General features: G+C 33.0%; 2 protein-coding genes across 3 annotated transcripts; both read left to right on the top strand.

Moving 5' to 3' along the window:
• Positions 1–224: 224 nt before the first annotated feature.
• LOC127123929 (plant UBX domain-containing protein 1) lies at positions 225–4,168 on the top strand. The gene is made up of 7 exons (XM_051054107.1): positions 225–391; positions 2,196–2,292; positions 2,441–2,512; positions 2,626–2,693; positions 2,851–2,980; positions 3,545–3,649; positions 3,802–4,168. The coding sequence occupies exons 1-7, from the start codon at positions 326–328 to the stop codon at positions 3,993–3,995; spliced, it is 732 nt and encodes a 243-aa protein (XP_050910064.1). The 5' UTR covers positions 225–325; the 3' UTR covers positions 3,996–4,168.
• Positions 4,169–5,802: 1,634 nt separating this feature from the next.
• On the top strand, positions 5,803–13,096 carry LOC127123914 (glucose-6-phosphate 1-dehydrogenase 6, cytoplasmic). Of its 2 annotated transcripts, none has more exons than XM_051054092.1 (16): positions 5,803–5,969; positions 6,653–6,832; positions 7,232–7,317; positions 8,009–8,075; positions 8,210–8,396; positions 8,802–8,959; positions 9,054–9,122; positions 9,248–9,306; positions 10,100–10,136; positions 10,324–10,395; positions 10,509–10,656; positions 10,864–10,959; positions 11,565–11,635; positions 11,932–12,047; positions 12,340–12,385; positions 12,645–13,096. In XM_051054092.1, the coding sequence occupies exons 2-16, from the start codon at positions 6,656–6,658 to the stop codon at positions 12,822–12,824; spliced, it is 1,569 nt and encodes a 522-aa protein (XP_050910049.1). In that variant the 5' UTR covers positions 5,803–5,969; positions 6,653–6,655; the 3' UTR covers positions 12,825–13,096. The 2 variants fall into 2 exon arrangements, with proteins under 2 accessions (XP_050910049.1, XP_050910055.1); XM_051054098.1 differs by having other exon boundaries at positions 5,829–5,969; positions 6,637–6,832.
• The last annotated feature ends 6,322 nt before the right edge of the window (positions 13,097–19,418 follow it).

The following is a 19,418-nucleotide window of genomic DNA, read 5'->3' as shown; positions in this document are numbered from 1 at the left end:
TATTAAAAATAAAAATATTAGAGAGGATTTTTTTTTTGAAAATAATGCAATAAATTATTATATCAAATTGGAATTACTGGTAAATATATTTAATAAATTAAAAATGACAACCATTACTTATCAAATCAAAATTGAATCAATAAATAGATTTAAAAAAAATAAAAAATAACAACAATTAATTATCAAATCAAAATGGAATTAATAAATAGATTAAAGAACAAAAACTCATCCAAATATTTGAACAGAACAAATAGATTATACCCAAAACGAAAGTTTCTGACGATTCGATTGGAAAGAACAAGACTTGCTCTTACTGTATTCTCTCATGGTAGTGGATCCTTCTTTTCCTCAACCATCCAAAAGAAGAAGAATCAACCACTTTTATTCCATGGTATTCTTCTCAATTGCCCAAAAATCTCTTCTTTCTTTCTTCAATTTTGTAAATAATTGATTTTTAGTTTAATTCTCGTATTTCATCATCTAGGTTTTTCTTGTTTTCTTCTTTACCGTATGGGTTTGGTTTATATTTGCTTTTTGTTTGGAGTGATTTTTGTTGAGGTTTTAATTATGTTATTTGTGAATTGACATTGCTAGGGTAATTGATTTGTGCAAAAAGTTGTAGTTGAAAAGATGAATGAGTTGGTTTCAAGTTAAATTAGGTTAATCTCATGTTATTAGGGTTGCTCCTAAATTTCGACAAAATCCAAAATCTGGTAGTTTTGGAACATTAGTTTTATTTATTAATTTTATAATTTGAACCTCAGAAATTGAGTTACTAGGTTATGAGTTGTGGTGGAGTTCAATGAAATGTATATTGTTATAGTGAAGTTGAATTTGAATCGACATAGTTATAAAGATGATGCTGTTGTCGTGTGTTTGATTTGAACTCAGTTGATCCTTTTGGTGCTTCTGTTTCTTATTTGAAACTCAGAACAACATTCCAATGATTAAAGAATCATGAAAATTGTTTTGTTGAAGTTGATTGCATTCCGAGCTTAAAATGCATTATGCATGTGTATTTTTTAAAATGCTATTAGTCAGTTATATCGTTTCGATTCAAAGTTAGTTGTTTTTAGCTTGGAGCAGAACAAAACCTTTTTTGTTAATGTGGTTGAAACTTGAAATAAGGGGTAAAATAAACAGAAAACATTGGTTATGAAGAATGCACTTTTAAGTTTCAACACTGGATTTCTCTGATAAATTTGTTCACTATAACACTCTTTTTCTTGCATCTTGAAATTCTTTCGTGTAAGATATATGTATACCATAGAATTCACTGTGTTTCTTGCCCCGCCGGTTATTTTCGTCTGTCCCTCTTAGTTGATGAGTCATTATGCACTGATATTTAGTACATCTCATGCTCGATCTGCTGTTTTATTTTAGTTAATCATCAGCATAGCTTCTAACTCGAGCTGCTGTTTTTCCGTAACACTTTTTTTTTCCTATGTCATGTTTTATGGAACATGCCACAAATACTATTCTTCTAGCTTGATCCGCGTATCGCTCCTTATCATTTTTGTCAATGTGGTCGAAATAATGAGGTTAAGGTGTAAACCATAGGTTATTCATTGAAAAAAGAGGATTAGAAACATTGTTATGAATAACTCCCTTTCGAGTGTCACCACTGAATTTCTTTGATAAATTAATTCATTATAACCCTCTTTTTTTTCACATCTTCAAATTCTTCTGCAAGGAATTGGAATTTGTGTACATAGCTGTGTAGCACCGACGCCTCTAAAAAATGTGTGTTCGTGTCCATGTCCGAAACGAAACCGACACTTGTGATTAAATATAATTAATTTATTTTTTCAAATTAGTACCAGTGTCGATGTGTCGTGTTTCCGGTGTCCGTGCTTCATAGGTACGGATGTTATTCACTTTATTTCTTGCACTGTGTCCTTAAACGTCCCGTTATTTTTCGTTAATCCCTCTTAGCTGATGAATCATTCTGCACTCAAATTTTTAGATGTCATGCTTTGAATGTGAAATCTATTCATGGTAAAAGAAATCAAGGATAATTGTAAAATTGAACAATTGTTATCTTTTTGATCTTCTGTGAAGCCATATTTTTTCTGATATAACTGCTATCTTTGGTCATTTGTGAAAGCACTATTCCGTATTCCAATGGCTTATAACTCAATATGCTGTTTGTACTTTTTCTCTTCTCTTCTCACTATCATGTTTTATGGCAACAGGCAACAATTAGAGAGATGAGTGAAAGATTTGGACGAGAGATTCGTGTTTTTGAAACATTTTCACTTTCTCCAACACAAAATGATGCAGCAAACAAAGGTAATAAACTAATAGCACGTTTGCTTCTTCGGTCTTTATGCCCTCAAATCGTAGTCGTGCATTTAGAATTTCAAGTTTTGATGTTTGTATACTTAATCTTCCTAATGTATTCTGATTAAGCTTATATTTCTTGTTGGTATTCTGGAAGAAGAGGAGACCGACGAGTTCTACGAGTTCACTGCTGCAGATTATTACAAACTCTTGGGTACTAAAAAAGAAGGTAAATTGATCCTAATCATTTTGTTCGATGAAGAAATGATCCAATTTTTATATGCTTTTTCATATGAATGTATCCTAACATATATGCCCGATTTCGAAATATTGACAACTCAGATAAATATCTAAAGACTCGAAAACTCCGAGAAGCAGATGAGGCAGCTCGCAGGTCAAAAATAACAAAGGTAATTCGAGTTTTCATGAACATTGAAACAAATCAGATAAAAAGGGTGCGGATATGTTTTTTTCCTTGAAGATCTCGAGATTTTCAAGAATATTAAAATAAATTAGATCGATTATAGGCAAATATATTTTCTCATTTGGTTTTGTCTTTGTTTTTAGGCTGTGATTAGAGTTCGCTTCCCGGATAATCATACATTGGAAGCTACCTTTCATCCCTCAGAAACCATCCAAAGTTTAATCGATCTCCTCAACAAAGTGATTGCACAACCAGAGAAGCCCTTTTATTTATGTAAGCATTTCAATATATGTATCAACTTTCGATAGTTTTTGCTACTACAATCGTGTATATAATCGTAAATTGGCAGTGATCAACTGTATAAGGGGATGTTTGGAAGAGCTTATGAAAATAACTTATGCTCTGCTCATAAGTTGTTTTTTAGCTTATTTTAATAAGAATTTTAACATAGCTAATGGAAATACCTTATGTAGAGCCTACTTCTATCCTCTCTTTGATTCTCATCCACCCTAAGTTCTTTATTTACCGCAAAAACTAAACTTTAGAAAGCAAATAGCTTTTCTACGTGCAAACCCAAACACAAATAACTTAGTGTGTGTTTTTGAAAAACTTGAAAATCATGGTGGAAAATCACGGTGGCACGGAAGCTACACATACCAGCTATGGTGAAAAAGACCTTAAACGTGCGAGAGCGGTGGCTCACCGTGTTACAAAACGCTGCCTTGTTCATAGCTACTCATCTTTTTATATGTTTTTGAAGATTTCATTGTCTTGAAAGTTGATTTGATTATGCGCTGAACTTAAATGAATCACATGTTCTTGTTTTTTATAATGTAGATACTACTCCACCGAAGAAGCTGATCAAAGACTTTTCTCAGGATTTCTATACTGTCGGATTTTGTCCTGGTGCCATTGTGTACTTTTCGTATGATGTTTCAAAAGGTGCGTTCTCAGTTCATGCACCCATCTAGTGAGAAAATACCGATGATATTGTCATTCATTTCTTTAACATGGTAGAAATTGTGAATAACATTCATCACAAGATCATGTTTTTTTTCATGATGATATTAACTTGATGTTAATGGGATATTTAGGAAATAGCAGCGAAGACGGCCCTTACCTACTAGAAGAAGTGATGTCTTTGAAAGGTGCTATAGATCAAGGTGAGCCGTCAGAGCCATTACAGTCTGAACCGGTGTCTGCTGAGCCTGTTGCACAAGCTCCTGCCGTTGAAGAACGAAAACCGGCCGAGAAAAAGATTGTTAAGCCAAAGTGGTTGAAAATGTGATAACCAATTTGCCCAACAGAGGAGTTAAGTGGAGGGAACTTTCCTTGTTCTGTGCATGTATGTATGTTCAAAGTTATCCATTTTGGTGATTTGAATTTCATAGCAAATGTTAATTGGATTATGGATCTTGTTGTATCATGCTAAATCTAAAAGATTGCACCAAAGTTTAGTTCTTTTCTCTTCTAAAGTTTCTTAGCATGTTTGTTTCTATGGTCAAAAATGATTGAGTGTGTGTTTCTTTCTACGGAAAAAAATTGAATATGATTAAAAGTGACTCAGAATGTAAAGTGATTTTATATTTTGATATTTTTTTTTCAAAAGTGAGTTAAATAGTAAATTTTAGTCTAAAAGTCATGATTAGACTCAAAGTTATAAATTCTATCTTTAAATAAAATCAATTTTTAAAAACAGAATCAATTTTACTCTTGAAATCAAATTATCAACTTTAAGAAACTGATTTTTTTAGAGTGAAACTTATAGTAAATAGATTTTTTTTTTCAATTTCTCTTTTAAATATTCCAATAATTAAATGCCGCCATGATCATGATGATATTTCAGGTGCTAACAAAAAGTGCTAAAACATGATAATGTAAATAAACACTTTTAAGTTTTGGCAAATAACTCTTTTGTTTTATTATAAGCCGAATAATAATCATAAAACATGTTTACTTTAAAAATAAAAAAATTTATTCGGATATGAATAGTCATAACAATATCTAACTTTTAATTGTGGAAATATAATTTTTTTTTCTTTAAACTCATTATTCTTTTTTTCCCCTTTATTTTGATGGAAGAATAACTATTTATTTATATTCTGCATTGAATATATAAAGTCGAGCTGTATATTATATCACCACCATTATGCTTTGTCGGATTCACTTCATGATTACAAATATAGATATAAAAAAATGAAATGCCCCATTATTAAGAAGCCACTCACCTTAATATATTAGTATTAATTTATGATTGCCTCCTATTATTGTAGTAATTTATTTATGAAATCATTTTTCTTTCTTTTAGTGACAAGAGTGTCTCATTCTTATTATATCTTTACTAGAATTTTATTCATAAGTTAACTTTTTAAATTTATTTATTACCTTACATAAGTTAATTTATTTTATGAATATATGTCAAATCTTTTAAAAAGATTAAATTTTTTCAGGCATAAGGATATTTGAACACATTTTATCAAATTAACTTAATTGTTTTATTATTAAACCAAAATTTATATAAAATAAATATATCTTTATTTAACTCGCATACCATCCTCGTCTTGTTCCAACAAATATTATATATACAATACATCTAAAATTTAAAATATATTTTATTTTCATTTATTTAATTTTATAAAAAGGTAATGTAGTCAATTTTGCTAAGTATTAATTTTCAATTGATAAAAAACTAATTAAATTAAAATTTAACTATACAATATTAGTTTTATATAGAATTTTATTAATTATAATTTTATTAATAACAAAGTATAAAATCTTTTCTTAAATACCTTTAGTTTTTCACCTTTTTCAAATTATCCATACAAAATATTTGTACTTTAATGTATGTGTGTATTATTAATTCTAGAAAGATAAGAGAGGATCCACTTATGAGTAAATTTAATATAGTCAGCAAAATATAGTCCGTTAGATAAAGAGAGAGAAAAATAATTCTCTTTTAATCTAACGATAGACAATCAACTGCGTCATAAAACCAGCCGTAGAGAATCATTTGGAAAGAAATTGATCGAGTTTGTAATTATAGAAATGTTTGGGACACTCCTTCGACAAACAATGGGGCATAAATATAAATAGTAAGAAATTAAGGGGGTAATATGAAAATTAGAAATGTATCGTAACTTGTATGAGCGTTGGTTGGACTCAAAAGGTAAAGTTGTTAAAAGTACTTTTCTAACTAACTCTTCCATTTTCGAACCTTACAACTTCCAAAGGCTTTGGAGTTTTCATCTTCAACGTTATCAGCGTAATTTTCAATCTCTTCCTTTGATTTTTTTTCTCAATTTTTGAATTTTACATTCTGAGATTTAAATTTAATTTGTACAACTATGATGATGATGATTTGATAAATGTTTTGTTTATAATTTGAGATTTTGATCGGTTTATAATGAAAAACACTTTGTTTGATTGGTATGATGTGAAATTTTAGGAATAATTTTTATTGATATTGGTGTGAAATTGATATTAGGTCTCAAATTTTAGGTATGTTTGGATAAACAACTTATCTGAAGTGCTTATTAAAATAAGTGCTTATGAATAAGCTCGCATGAGCTGTTTTTATAACAAAAGATAAAATACGTTTAAATTGTTTTTATATATGTTATAAGTCGTTTTCACTAGCTTTCTCAAAGAATTTATAAAATTAAGTTTAAAAAATATATAAGAAATGTCTAAATTATTTTGATAAAGTCTCCCAAACAATGACACTTACTTATTTCTGGAAACTTATCATTTTTGCAATTTAGTTTTTGTTATTAATAGACTTGGATCCTCTCCAGCTGGATGTGGAGGATCCAAATTCCTATTAGTTATATTACAGAATTAAGCTTATTTGTTTAAATTTGGTTTATTATAATTTATTTGATTTCTTTCATACCGGGTATAAGGCTCTGTGGATTATATAATATTGCTAGTTTTTGGTACTGCTAGAGAATGGCAACAACTGATTGGCATTGTGAGAAAAGACTCAGTTTAACGAATGAATCTCCTCAATCGGTAGATAATGAAAATGGACCTGAAACTGGATCACTCTCAATTGTTGTGCTTGGTGCTTCTGGTGATCTTGCTAAGAAGAAGACATTTCCAGCACTTTTCAACCTGTACAAGCAGGTTCGGCAACAATTATTTTGTGTTGAATTTTATGAAGCACCGACACAGATACTGGACACGACACTGATAATAATTTGAGAAAATAGAAGTGGTTGAATATAATGACACGCGTCGGTGTTACACACTAGACCTGCCTTCAATCTGAAGTTTTAATTGAGATAACCTTTGAAAAAAAGAAAGGAAAAGGGTATTGATATAGGACAGACGACGATGATTGAACTGTTCATGGACCATTGAGGCACCCTTAATGGAATGTGTTTCAGAATGTTGTCAACTCTAATCAAGCACTGCTTTGTTTTTTCCCTCTTTTTATAAATTCTATATGTCACAAGTATTTGAAGAGTCTGTTTCTCACAAGATTCAAATGCTTTTCTAAATTTTGCTTGCTATGTTGGGCAGGAATTCCTACTTGAAACTGAAGTTTGTATTTTTGGCTATGCAAGAACAAAAATATCTGATGAAGAATTGAGAAACCGCTTACGTGGGTGAGGTTTTTTCTTTTTCAAATATTTATAATCTTTTATGTTGATAAAACACTTGGTCCCAATGAACATGAGACCGCTGAAGCAAGGACCAAACCAAGTGTTTGGAGAGTCTATGCCTGCAGAGGAAAGAATGACCGGGAAGAGGTGGTGGGAGTGAGTTAGTGTCGTTGAGCATGATTTTAGGAGAATTTGTTAGAAGACTGAAATGTATTGCGAGTGGGAAGTAAGGAAGGGTCATTCACGTTTATTGTTAACAGTTTGGTTAGGAGATTCATTTCTCTGGTGGAGCTTCTTGCTCTCGCTATTTTCCTATTTCCATAAATTTGTGAATTCTATCAAATGTTCTCCAATAATTATAAAATAAGCTGAAAAATTTATGGAAATCAGTTGTATCTTCTTCTACTTCACAATCATTGATTTGTTTTCACTAACTAGAATATGTTCATAATTCCAATAATATTCTGAGTTACTCAAATGAATAACCAAGCACATTTCTTAGACCTCTATGTCTGTATTAATGTTAGCTGATAAATTTACTCTGAAGTTTGTTCTAGGATTGTCGTGTCCTAAGTTTCCTTGCCACATCTTTTAATTGTGTAGTAACTTCTAGTATGTAAATATCATCCTTTCTTGTTTGACCTGGTTTTGAGTAGAATGAATGATAGGGAATTTGTTGTGATTTGATATGCAGCTATCTTATTAAGGACAAAGATGCTTCCTCTGAACAGTTGGAGGCTGTATCAAAGTTTTTGCAACTGGTCAGCATTGGCATCATTGACTCATTTTATTCCTTTCTACGATTTTCTCACTGAACATAATCTTATATTTGATCCGATGATCATTCTCTTTTCCTCTTTCTCTCTCTCTCTCTCTCTCTCTCTCTTCCCTATAGATCAAATATGTAAGTGGCTCATATGATTCTGCGGATGATTTCCGTTTGTTGGATAAAGAGATTTCCAAGCATGAATCTGAAACAAACACTGCAGAGGGCTCTTCTCGGCGCCTTTTCTATCTTGCACTTCCTCCTTCGGTGTATCCATCGGTTTCCAAGATGATCAAGACTAATTGCATGAATAAATGTAAGATGATTTAATTAGTCATACCTTGTTTTTGAGATGATCTTTTAACACTTGGTTGCAAATTTGTTTAGAAGAACCCTAGCTGGGGAAAATTACAAAATCTTGTAACACTAGTGAGGAATTATTCGCGGTTACCCAACTAGTCTAGGATTCCCTTCAGAATCCACTTTAAGCTCTTCTCTTCTTTCAAAGTTAACACTAAAATGTAGATTAGTTTTCTGCTTTCTGTGAGATTTGTTCTCGCTAATTATGGAGCTGAATTAAGTCACCGCTATTAGTGTATCAGTATCAATTAGCTTTTTCCATCGACTTGTCTATTGCTATATCATGTCGTGTCTAGTGTCCGTGTCTATGTTAGTGTGTAATAATGTTTTACTGATGCTTGCATATATTTCAATTTTGTAGCTGATCTCGGTGGGTGGACACGTGTAGTTGTTGAGAAGCCTTTTGGTAAGGATCTGGAATCTGCAGAGCAACTCAGCACTCAAATTGGAGGGTTGTTTGAAGAACCCCAAATTTATCGTATTGATCACTACTTGGGAAAGGAGTTAGTACAGAACATGGTAGTGAATTGAATGATCACAATCACATTATGGAACAATTCATGCTCTATTAAAAAACGCTTCCTAATCTCTCTCTGATTGGCTTATATTCCAGTTGGTACTTCGTTTTGCAAATCGCTTGTTCTTGCCTCTATGGAATCGCGACAATATTGCTAATGTGCAGGTGAGAAACTGTTGTGAAAGTTGTGTAGGGTTGACGGTTGAGAGTTAAGCTTCAGTGATACTTTTGAAATTTCAGAAGGTGCTGTTAATTAAACTTTGAGTTTTTGGATGTTTTTTCTTTGGCAGATAGTTTTCAGAGAAGATTTTGGAACTGAAGGTCGGGGTGGATATTTCGACCAATACGGGTGTGCATATTAAATTAGTAAATTTCTGCTTTTAATATTTTGTCTGTTAAAGTTTTCCAATGACAAGTCGTAGCAGTAATAGGTTGCAAAATGAAGTGGTATTAAGAAAACAAATTTTGTTACTGGAATGTTTCAAATGTGGTTTGTGATGGTAAAGTAGAACTTAAGATTAATGGAAACTTTGTCTGCATGACACTTAGAGTATGTAATTGAATTTTTGGAAGTATGTAAATTCAGTGCTGCATAAATTGAATTTTTAAGGTGAATGAGAATGGTCACATAAGACACATATTTTTTTATCAGTAGGAGATAATCTCGGTATCAAAGGATTTACAATGTCACACATACACACACACGCGCGCGCACTCTGCACACCAATCCCTTATGAGTGGTCGCATGATAAGACACAATTAGAAATGTAATTATTAGAGAAATAATTGTAGTAGTTCCATTGTAGTGAAGATAGTAGAATCTCAACTTAGGTGGTTTTGACATGTGAGAAAGACTTATAGAAACATCAGAAAGGTGAATTGCCCAAATGAATAGTTCAATAGTTAGACATGTAGGGAGTCCAAGAAAAAAATGTAGGCATAACCCTCAAGAGACACTTATATGTAAATGACCTATCCATAGAACTAGTACATTATAGGAAATTATGGCATCTTTGATTCATCCAGTCAACTCCACCTAGTGGAATAGGACTTGGGATTTGTTGGTTATTATATTTTGTAATAATTTTTAATCATTATAATCAGAAAACCTAAATAAATAATGAATTTGTTTTATTTGGCAGAATCATCCGGGATATCATTCAAAACCATCTGCTACAGGTGATGCCTTCGTTTTAGACTGAAATATACTTTCATATTTTGATATTGTTTTTTTTGTTGATGTCATGATACGACCTTGCTAAGGCCTATTATTAACTAGCCCTATGGGCTAATGACGATTTCATGATTTTACACCAGACATATATGAGCCTAATATGTGAATCTTACTGTTTCTCGACAAACTCAGATATTTTGCTTGGTTGCTATGGAAAAGCCTGTTTCTCTCAGGCCTGAGCACATCCGGGATGAGAAAGTGAAGGTTTGCTATTATTTATTTGAAAATTTCCAGTAGCCCTTTTATGTTTACCTAGAATTTATCTTTGAGTTCAAACTTGCTTCAATATAAATTTCTGGTTGATTCATAAAATGCAGGTTCTTCAATCCGTACTTCCTATTAAAGACAATGAGGTTGTTCTTGGACAGTATGAGGGCTATAGAGATGATCCAACTGTACCTGACAATTCCAACACTCCAACTTTTGCATCTGTTATTCTGCGAGTACACAACGAAAGATGGGAGGGTGTGTAAAAAGCTTCAGCATTCTTTTTCCTAAATCACAAATTTTCATTTTAGATTTAGGGGAAATGTTTGAACCTCCATTTGAATTATTTGTATATGTGCTTGAGTAGTGTGCATGCAGTTTTTATAATCTCTGTTGTATTTTTCTTTGCATTTGATCAATCAAATAATTGAGATATATTCACTCGAATCTCCTTTTTGGTTGTAGGTGTTCCTTTCATACTTAAAGCAGGGAAAGCCCTAGGATCAAGAAAAGCAGACATACGGATTCAGTTCAAGGATGTTCCTGGTGATATTTTCAAGTGTAAGGCACCTTACCCTTTTTGGTATTTGAATGCTTTGTCTTCAATGCATGTTTTCATATGTCAGTCTTGAACATGGAGTTGGATTCACATATAGGTTTTCTGAATTAGGAATCTGATATATGTACTAGTTACGACTGAAAGATAGGGCATATGCTTATAAGACAATCTAGTTGGATGTTTTTTGGGTTTGGTGTCTATTGTAGTGAGTGCAAAGATAAAAGCCTCGATTTGAAATAATGAATAGAAACCTATGTAGCACCAGCACATCTGAAAAAAGGCTTGTGTGTGTCAGTGTCGGACACCGACATGAACACTTGTGATTATGTTTAATTTATTCATTTTTTCAAATTATTACCGGTGTAGACGTGTCAGTGTCGGTGTTGTGTCCAGTTCTTGTGTCTGTGCCCGTGCTTCATAGATAGAAACATTTGCCATGTACTTAAAATTATCTTATCACCATCAAAAGTATTTTTCTTTTCTTTTTCTGAGGGGTTTTTGTCATCTCTACAATTCATCATCACAACAGTAGTGGCATACAGGAGGGACTTGTTCTCTTTTTCCATATTTTATGTTGATACTTATTGCATGTTTTTTTTCTGTTCAGGTCAGAAGCAGGGTAGAAATGAGTTTGTTATACGCCTGCAACCTTCCGAAGCTATGTACATGAAACTTACGGTATGTCTATCATCCTGAGTTTCTGAACTCTGTAAACAGACACATGATACCACACTGACACGTTGACCCCGATAATAATTTGACAAAATTGAATAAACAGATGTCAAGTCTAAATTGTTGATGCTACATAGCTCTGTAACGAGAAATGTCCTGCCATTTGTATTGAGGATTAATTTTTTTCAAACGTGTTTGGCAACTTTGGTGCTTAACATGTGGTTATCTTCTGCAAACATCATAAAAGTAAAAAATAAACGGCGTTTCTTAGAGTGGACTGACTTGTTCGATGTCTGGTGTAGGTCAAGCAACCTGGTCTGGAGATGTCAACTGCTCAAAGTGAACTTGATTTGTCATACATACAACGCTACCAGGGGGTAGCCATACCAGAGGCCTATGAGCGTCTAATTCTTGACACGTATGTTAACTTTTCCTAGTTCATGTTTACGACATATTTTTGTTGCTTGGAAACACTCAAATCTCAAGAAGCCAAAAGTGATTAAGAAGACTGGCTTTTGCATCTAAACATAAATCATTTTTAGTATTTTACTTGAAAGTATCTAAACATAAATCATTTTACCATTAACTCATCTTTAAATAAATCAACTTTCAGCACTGTAGAACCAAACACATGCTTAGCAATCAAGCTCATTTGTTTGAAACAAATGGACTTAAATTTACACTAATGAAAATCGGAATATGTTTTGCAGAATTAGAGGTGATCAACAACATTTTGTTCGCCGAGACGAGTTAAAGGTAAGATCAGTATATGCTTCATTTCATATGTTATTGCAAAAGGGTTTTGTTTTGTTTTGTTTTTCTGAAAACTCGGTATCCGACCTAAAGACCGAGTAATCCAGGAGACGAACTCCACCGTCCACTAGCAGGGTCCGATTGTAGTAAGAACAAATTTTTGTGTGGACTAACTCAACACTGAAATTGTTGGCACATGAAAGATTTGATAATGAGAAGGGTCTTGTTGATCGACTAATGTTGTATTTTGTCTCTAATGCAGGCATCTTGGGAGATCTTTACACCACTTTTGCACAGAATCGATAAGGGTGAACTCAAATCAATCCCTTACAAATCTGGAAGCAGAGGTCCTGCAGAAGCTGATGAATTGCTCGAAAAAGCTGGATATGTTCAAACACACGGTTATATATGGATCCCTCCTACTCTGTCTCCTACTCTCTAAAAAGATCGGCGTCTTCATACACTGCACGACAATTTTCAGTTGCTTATACTCAATAAACTCGAGAAGATTACATTGGAACTGTGACTTTCTCAGACAAGGTTAATTATTTGCATTAAGCTTTCAAAATAATATGTCAGTGATTGCAAAAGAAATGGAAAATAAAGTTCATTCCTCTTTTGTATAGTTTATCTTCATTTTCTCTTTGATTGTAAAAGCAATGAATACATAAACACTTATTTCATATGATCTTATTAAACGAGTTCTTAATTAAAGCTTTGTGCTTTGAGTTGAGGCATAGTAAGAGTTTAAACTTTTTTCCCATTTAGTTTATTTTCCTTTTTTTAAAATAAGTTTATGCTCTTTCTAAAGTGATATAAACTTGTGTAGCTAAAAATTTGGAGAAAGATCAATATACATATATTTTTATTTCCATTATTTCTGATAGAAATGTAGCAACATGCGTTATGATTGATATTGTTTTCATCACATGATTATGTTAAAAATAATGCATTATAATACATAAAAAAGTATCTTCTACACACAAATATAGAGATTAATCATTCAAATCTAAAATCACGATGCGCGAAAAAATCCTCTAAAAAAATTTAATTTTATTATATTTTCAGCGTTACACTCGAATTCAAAACTTCTGAAAGAAATTTCATCATTTGGCATAGAACTTTTCTGGATGGAAGCCACAATCATCATTTGCCCCCTTGCCAAAGAATTGAGAAGATGGGTTGTTGAAATAATACATCACTTTTTTTAGGTTCACTGAAAAATGCATATGCTATTTCTCTTTAATGTTATTAACTTGGTGGTGTTCACTTTTCAAGATTAGTCTTGTAGGGTAATGGATCTTGTGAACTTTTTAATTGCTTTAACTAAGATAGTAGTAGATATGCATATGGACATAATGTGTATGGATCATAATTTAGTGGTCCCTCAATTCTTGTATATTTAATCTTTTTTCATGGTTGTGGTCCAATGATTAGAGGATTAAGAAAAAAAGGAAAAAAACTAATACAACTCTTATTAAAAAATAATTTATGCTCAATTTTGTTTCACCGCAAATTAATAAAAACTCAACATAAAATAAAACATATAATTACTTCTCTTTTAAGAAAATATTGATTTATAAATGTTAATAATTTGTTTACTATACACAAATAGAAACAAGTGTTAATCTCAGAGATTGAACCTTAAATATATAATTAATTAGTAAAACAAAATAAATTACAATATTTAAAACCACGAAATATATTAAAAATCAATTTTAAATCTTCAAAATCAGTTTTTAAAAACAAGATATTTGTTGAAAGATATTTAGTGATTGTTATATGTATTCATTTGAGCCCATGTGAAGCTGAATTTTTATGAACCCATCAAAGCAAGAAAGAGACTAGAAGATAAAAGAAGAGGCAAGAAAATGATATACATGATGAAGGTAGATTTGGACAAGACATATTGACATACATAATTATTGTTATCAAAAGCATGCAACATGTCATATAAAGCACTTTTAGATGTAGTACCTATGTTAAAAGCTATCTTCCACATGTTAACTTTTGCTTTTTGTGAGAACTAATTGATTTCAAGATCAATGAACATGAATGGTTGGACTTAGGTCACTATTATACACCTAGCAAAGACAGCTCAACAGAAAAACTTTTGGATCCTTGATGCCATTATGTGGTAAACATGGTGAAGTAACATTATCTAAAGGAATTAATTACCAACTTTCATTTAATTTTAGGTCATTGCTACTACTCATAATGTGGTAATTACTCAATTTGTATATCATAAGTTATGGTGACAAGGTTTATTGGTTTAGGTAATGGTGGCTTAGTTGTGTAAGTGCATAGTGAAATGCTAACTTCTTATGTAGCTAAATACATTAAAAAAACATATTTTAAAAAATGTATTTTGTTTAAATTTAAATTAAATAGATAATTTTTTATTAATTTTTTATTTCATTACCAATAGAGTAATTATAATGTGTTGGAATTAATCTCAATCTTGAAGATAATCTGAATCAATATTGATTTAACGAGAATCAATCTTTCTGATTGATTGTTCCTCTCGTTCTTTACTCTTTACTCGAGTGATTCATCACTCATTGGTTGCAAGATGATTCCGCCGGATAATGATTTGAAAGAAAAGAAATTTGTGAACTTGAATTTGCGAAGAAGAGAGAAATTAGGGTTTTGGGAGAAAGGGGACGAAGATGAATCAAATTTTGCAGAGTTTCTCTATGTGTTTATTCTCACCGACTTTCTCTTACTCAACCACTTTACAATAATACGGTACCTCCATATTTATAGATGAGATTACTTGCACATCAAATAATATCCAACTAATTCAACTAAAAAATACTAAGTTTTAACTCTGTCAAGGTTAACTCATTCGATGACTACATACTTCGACTGCATAAGACTGTGTTCGACTACTACTATATCGAACACATCCGACTTCGACTTTGTCGAATCTTACATACATGCTTAGAACAAAGAATTACATATTTAACACACCACCTAGTTCATTGTGTCTAAGTCATCTACATTCATCATAATTCTCAATCTCTTGAACAATTCGACATGCACAACCTTCATCATGATGTCTGCAATCTGATTCTCAGTTCTGCAGTGCTCCCAATTTAGCTTCTCATTTGATACGTTTGCTCTCGAAGATAATGGAACCTCACTTTGATGTATTTTCTTCTTCCATGTACTATAGAGTTTTTCGCCATATTGATAGCAAACATGGGTTTGATCTTCATGGTCATTGCTTCACGGTTTTCTCCTGAAATCTCCTCGATCAAGTTGATCATCCACGTTGCTTGACATGCACAGAGAGAGAGAGAGAGAGAGAGAGAGAAAACTATATACTCAGCTTCACATGATGACAACACTACTACTGGTTCCTTTCTTGAACTCCAAGCAACTAGTGAACCACCTAGCATAAACACATACCCAACTGTGGATTTTCTATCCTTAGCATCACCACACCAACCCAAGCCAGTGTAACCCACTAGTTTGCATTCTTTTCCTTAATCTGTTGTAGGAACCAAAATTCCATAATCGAGAGATACCTTAGCATGATTTTTGTGGTTGCTATGTGTGATACCTTTGACTTTTGCATGAATCTACTCATCATACCTACATTGTATGCTAGATCAGACCTTGTGTGACAAATGTATCTTATCGATTCAATGAGTCTTCTATATTGAGTTGGATCGACATCATCTTCATCTAAGTCCTTCAACATTTGCAGTCTTGGTTCTGAAGGTGTCGAAGTTGCATTGCAGTCTTCCATCTCAAATCTTTTGAGTATTTCACTTACATATCTTCTTTGATGCATCAATATGCCTCTACTACTCTTGTAGAATTCTATACCAATGAAGTACGAAATTTTCCCCATATCATACATTTAGAACTCCTTGCTCATATTACCTTTGAAGTCTTCGATCTGCTTCTTCCAGCTACCTATTATCAACAGGTTGTCGACATAAAGACATAGTATGAGCAGTTAACTCTTGCTTATTCTAACATATACTCCATGCTCACTTGTGTACTTCACAAATTCCTTCTCTCTTAGAAAGCCAACTACCTTCTTATTCCAAGCTCTTGAAGCTTGCTTGAGTCCATATAAGGATTTATGCGGTATGTATACCTTGCTTTCTTGGCCTTGATTCACAAACCCGACTGGTTGTGTAACATAAACTTCTTAATATAAGGGACCATTTAGGAATTCACATTTCACGTCCATCTGACACATATACTAGTTATTCATGTTTTCTAGACCAACAACCAACCTAATTGTTTCGATCCTAGCAACTGGTGCAAAAACTTTATCAAAGTCGGTTCCTTATCTCTGAAGAAACCCTTTGGCTATAAGTCTTGCTTTGTCTAGTTACTTCTCCTTTTGGATTCAACTTCACCATATATTCTTTCCCTGTGACAATTTGACTAGCGACTAGGTATTGTTAACTTCTATGGACTTCAGTTTTCCATTCATTGTCTGTACCCATTTCGAGTCCTTCAATGCCTCAGTTACATTGACCAACTCAATATCTGCATAGAAAACATAATGAACAATTTCATCTTCATCATAAACCATATCATCCGATGTAATCATACATTCATGCAACCTTGCAAGCATGTTTCTTGTTCTTTGAGGTCTACTTGTGCCTGTTTTACCTTTGACTTCTTCTTGTCGAACTTCTCTGTCAACCTTACTAGTTGGTTCATCATTTATGATTCTCACTGAATCCTTCTTGACATTTTCTTTCGAATCCCACTCCTCCAGCTCATCTATGATTAACTCTCTATTGATCACAATTTGCTTGTTCAAGGGATCAAATAATTTGTATCCACCATTCGAATGATATCCTATCAGGATCGTCCAACTTGACTTTCTATCAATTTTCCTTATGAATTGATCTGACAGATGTCTATATGCTATAGATCCAAACACCTTTAGATGACTTAAGCTAGGCTTGACACCAGACCAACATTCTTCTGGTGTGATTCCTTCTAGTTTATTAGTCGAACATCTGTTCAAGATGTATGTTGCAGTCGACACGGCCTCACCCTATAACTTATTAGATAAGTGCTTGCCTCTTAGCATACTCCTCACCATGTTCTTGATGGTTCTATTTTTCCTTTATGTAGATCCATTTTGCCGTGGAGTGTAGGGTGACCCCGCCTCATGCACAATCCCCTCTTTCTCACATAATACATCAAAATCTTTCGACACATATTCTCCACTACCATATGTCCTCCGAGTTTTAAGCTTTCGACCACTTTCTCCACCATAGATTTAAACTTTGTGAACACCTCAAGCACATCACTTTTCTTATTGATTAGACATGTCCACAATTTTCGACTGAAATTGTCTATGAATGTGATAAAGTATTTGTTACCTTCAATCGAATCCACTAGGATATGACCACACACATCTGAATATATGACTTCAATAACTTCCTTCGACTTATTTCTTGCATCTTTAATGAACCTATTCTTGTGTTTCTTTTCTTGAACACATTCTTCACACACTTAATTTGGAATGTCTATTTTTGGTAATCCTGAAACCATGTTTATTCTTTTCAGATTTCTGATGTCTTTGAAGTTGAGATGACCAAGTCTGTAGTGCCATGACCATTTATCTCTGGTAGCTGCAGTTGCCAGACACTTGTGCTCCATGAAATTTAGTTTAACCTTAAAGGTTATGTTATGAGACATAAGTGCCTTCAAGATTAACCTACCACATGGGTCAAGAACTCTCATAATCTTATCTTCTATTAACACTTTATAATTTTTATTGATCAATTACCCTATGCTAAGAAAATTTATTTTCATGCCTGGTATGGATAATACATTGGAAGTTACTGACTTTTTGCCATCTTTCCTCATAATCAGAACATCACCAATACCTTCAGCAGTCAGGGTATTGTCATTTGTGAAGATTACCTTGTTCTTTATCGAGGGTCTTATGTTGACACACCAATATTCCATTCCAGTCATATGTGATGAGCAGTCTGAGTCCAAGTACCATTGGTCCTTAAATCTTTCTTCATCTTTCATTGTGACCATCAACAACATATATTCTTCTTCGTGTTTTGCTAGTATTGCATAACTTTCTTGATTTTCTTTCTTGCCTCATTGATATTGACTTGCATAATATCCATATTTTTGACAGTTGTAACACTGAATATGGCTTTTGTTAGGTTTTCTTCCATCGCCGCTTCCTCTACCTGCACCACCACCTCTGTGGTTGCTTTGGTTTGAAGACTGTCTTTGTTTTGATGAACTACCTTCTTGTTGGTTTACTAGTCGAATTGTTGTAACTTTCTATACCTTTATTACCTTTCCATCTTCCTTTGTCTTTCTTTTCTTTTGTTGAATGCACTTGCAGAGATACATCATTCTTTGTCTTGCTTGCTGATCTTTTATCCATTTTTGTTCATGAGATTCAAGCATCCCTTAAAGCTCTTCTTTTGTCATGCTTGACAAATTCTCCGATTCTTCTATTGATACTACCACATGATCAAATTTTGGAGGCAATGACCTCAAAATCTTTGTAACTACTGATCTTGATGTCAACATTTCTCCATACACATTGATTTGATTCACCAGTCTTGTTACCCTAGTGAAGAAATCATCGATGCTTTCACTTTCTTCCATCTAAAGCAATTCATACGTTCTTTTATGAGTTTCTAACCTCACCTCTTTCACCTTCTCAGTGCCCCTAAACAATTTCTTCAGGATGTCCCATGCTTCCTTTGCCGAGTCTACATCACCAAATTTCTTAAAGTAGTTTGAATCAACACATTGATGAATTATAAAGATAACTTTATAATCTTTTTTCTTCAAATCTTTGTGTGCAACATTTTGTTCATCCGTAGCATTCTCTCTAATTGGTGTCACTCCATTCTTCACAAGATCCCAAAGATCTTGAAAACAAAAAACAACTTTCATCTCCTTACACCAATTCTTATAATTCTTACCATTCAAGATTGAAAGATTTGCTGGAAAAATCCTATTCGGATGAGAAGTTATTGCGTTATGCTTCCCAGAATCACAACTAGTGCTC

The sequence above is a fragment of the Lathyrus oleraceus genome, chromosome 1, assembly GCF_024323335.1.
Source record: "Lathyrus oleraceus cultivar Zhongwan6 chromosome 1, CAAS_Psat_ZW6_1.0, whole genome shotgun sequence".
Lineage (NCBI taxonomy): Eukaryota > Viridiplantae > Streptophyta > Magnoliopsida > Fabales > Fabaceae > Lathyrus > Lathyrus oleraceus.
Note: the sequence above shows the minus strand (reverse complement) of the source record. Positions and strands in the feature narration are given on the sequence as shown.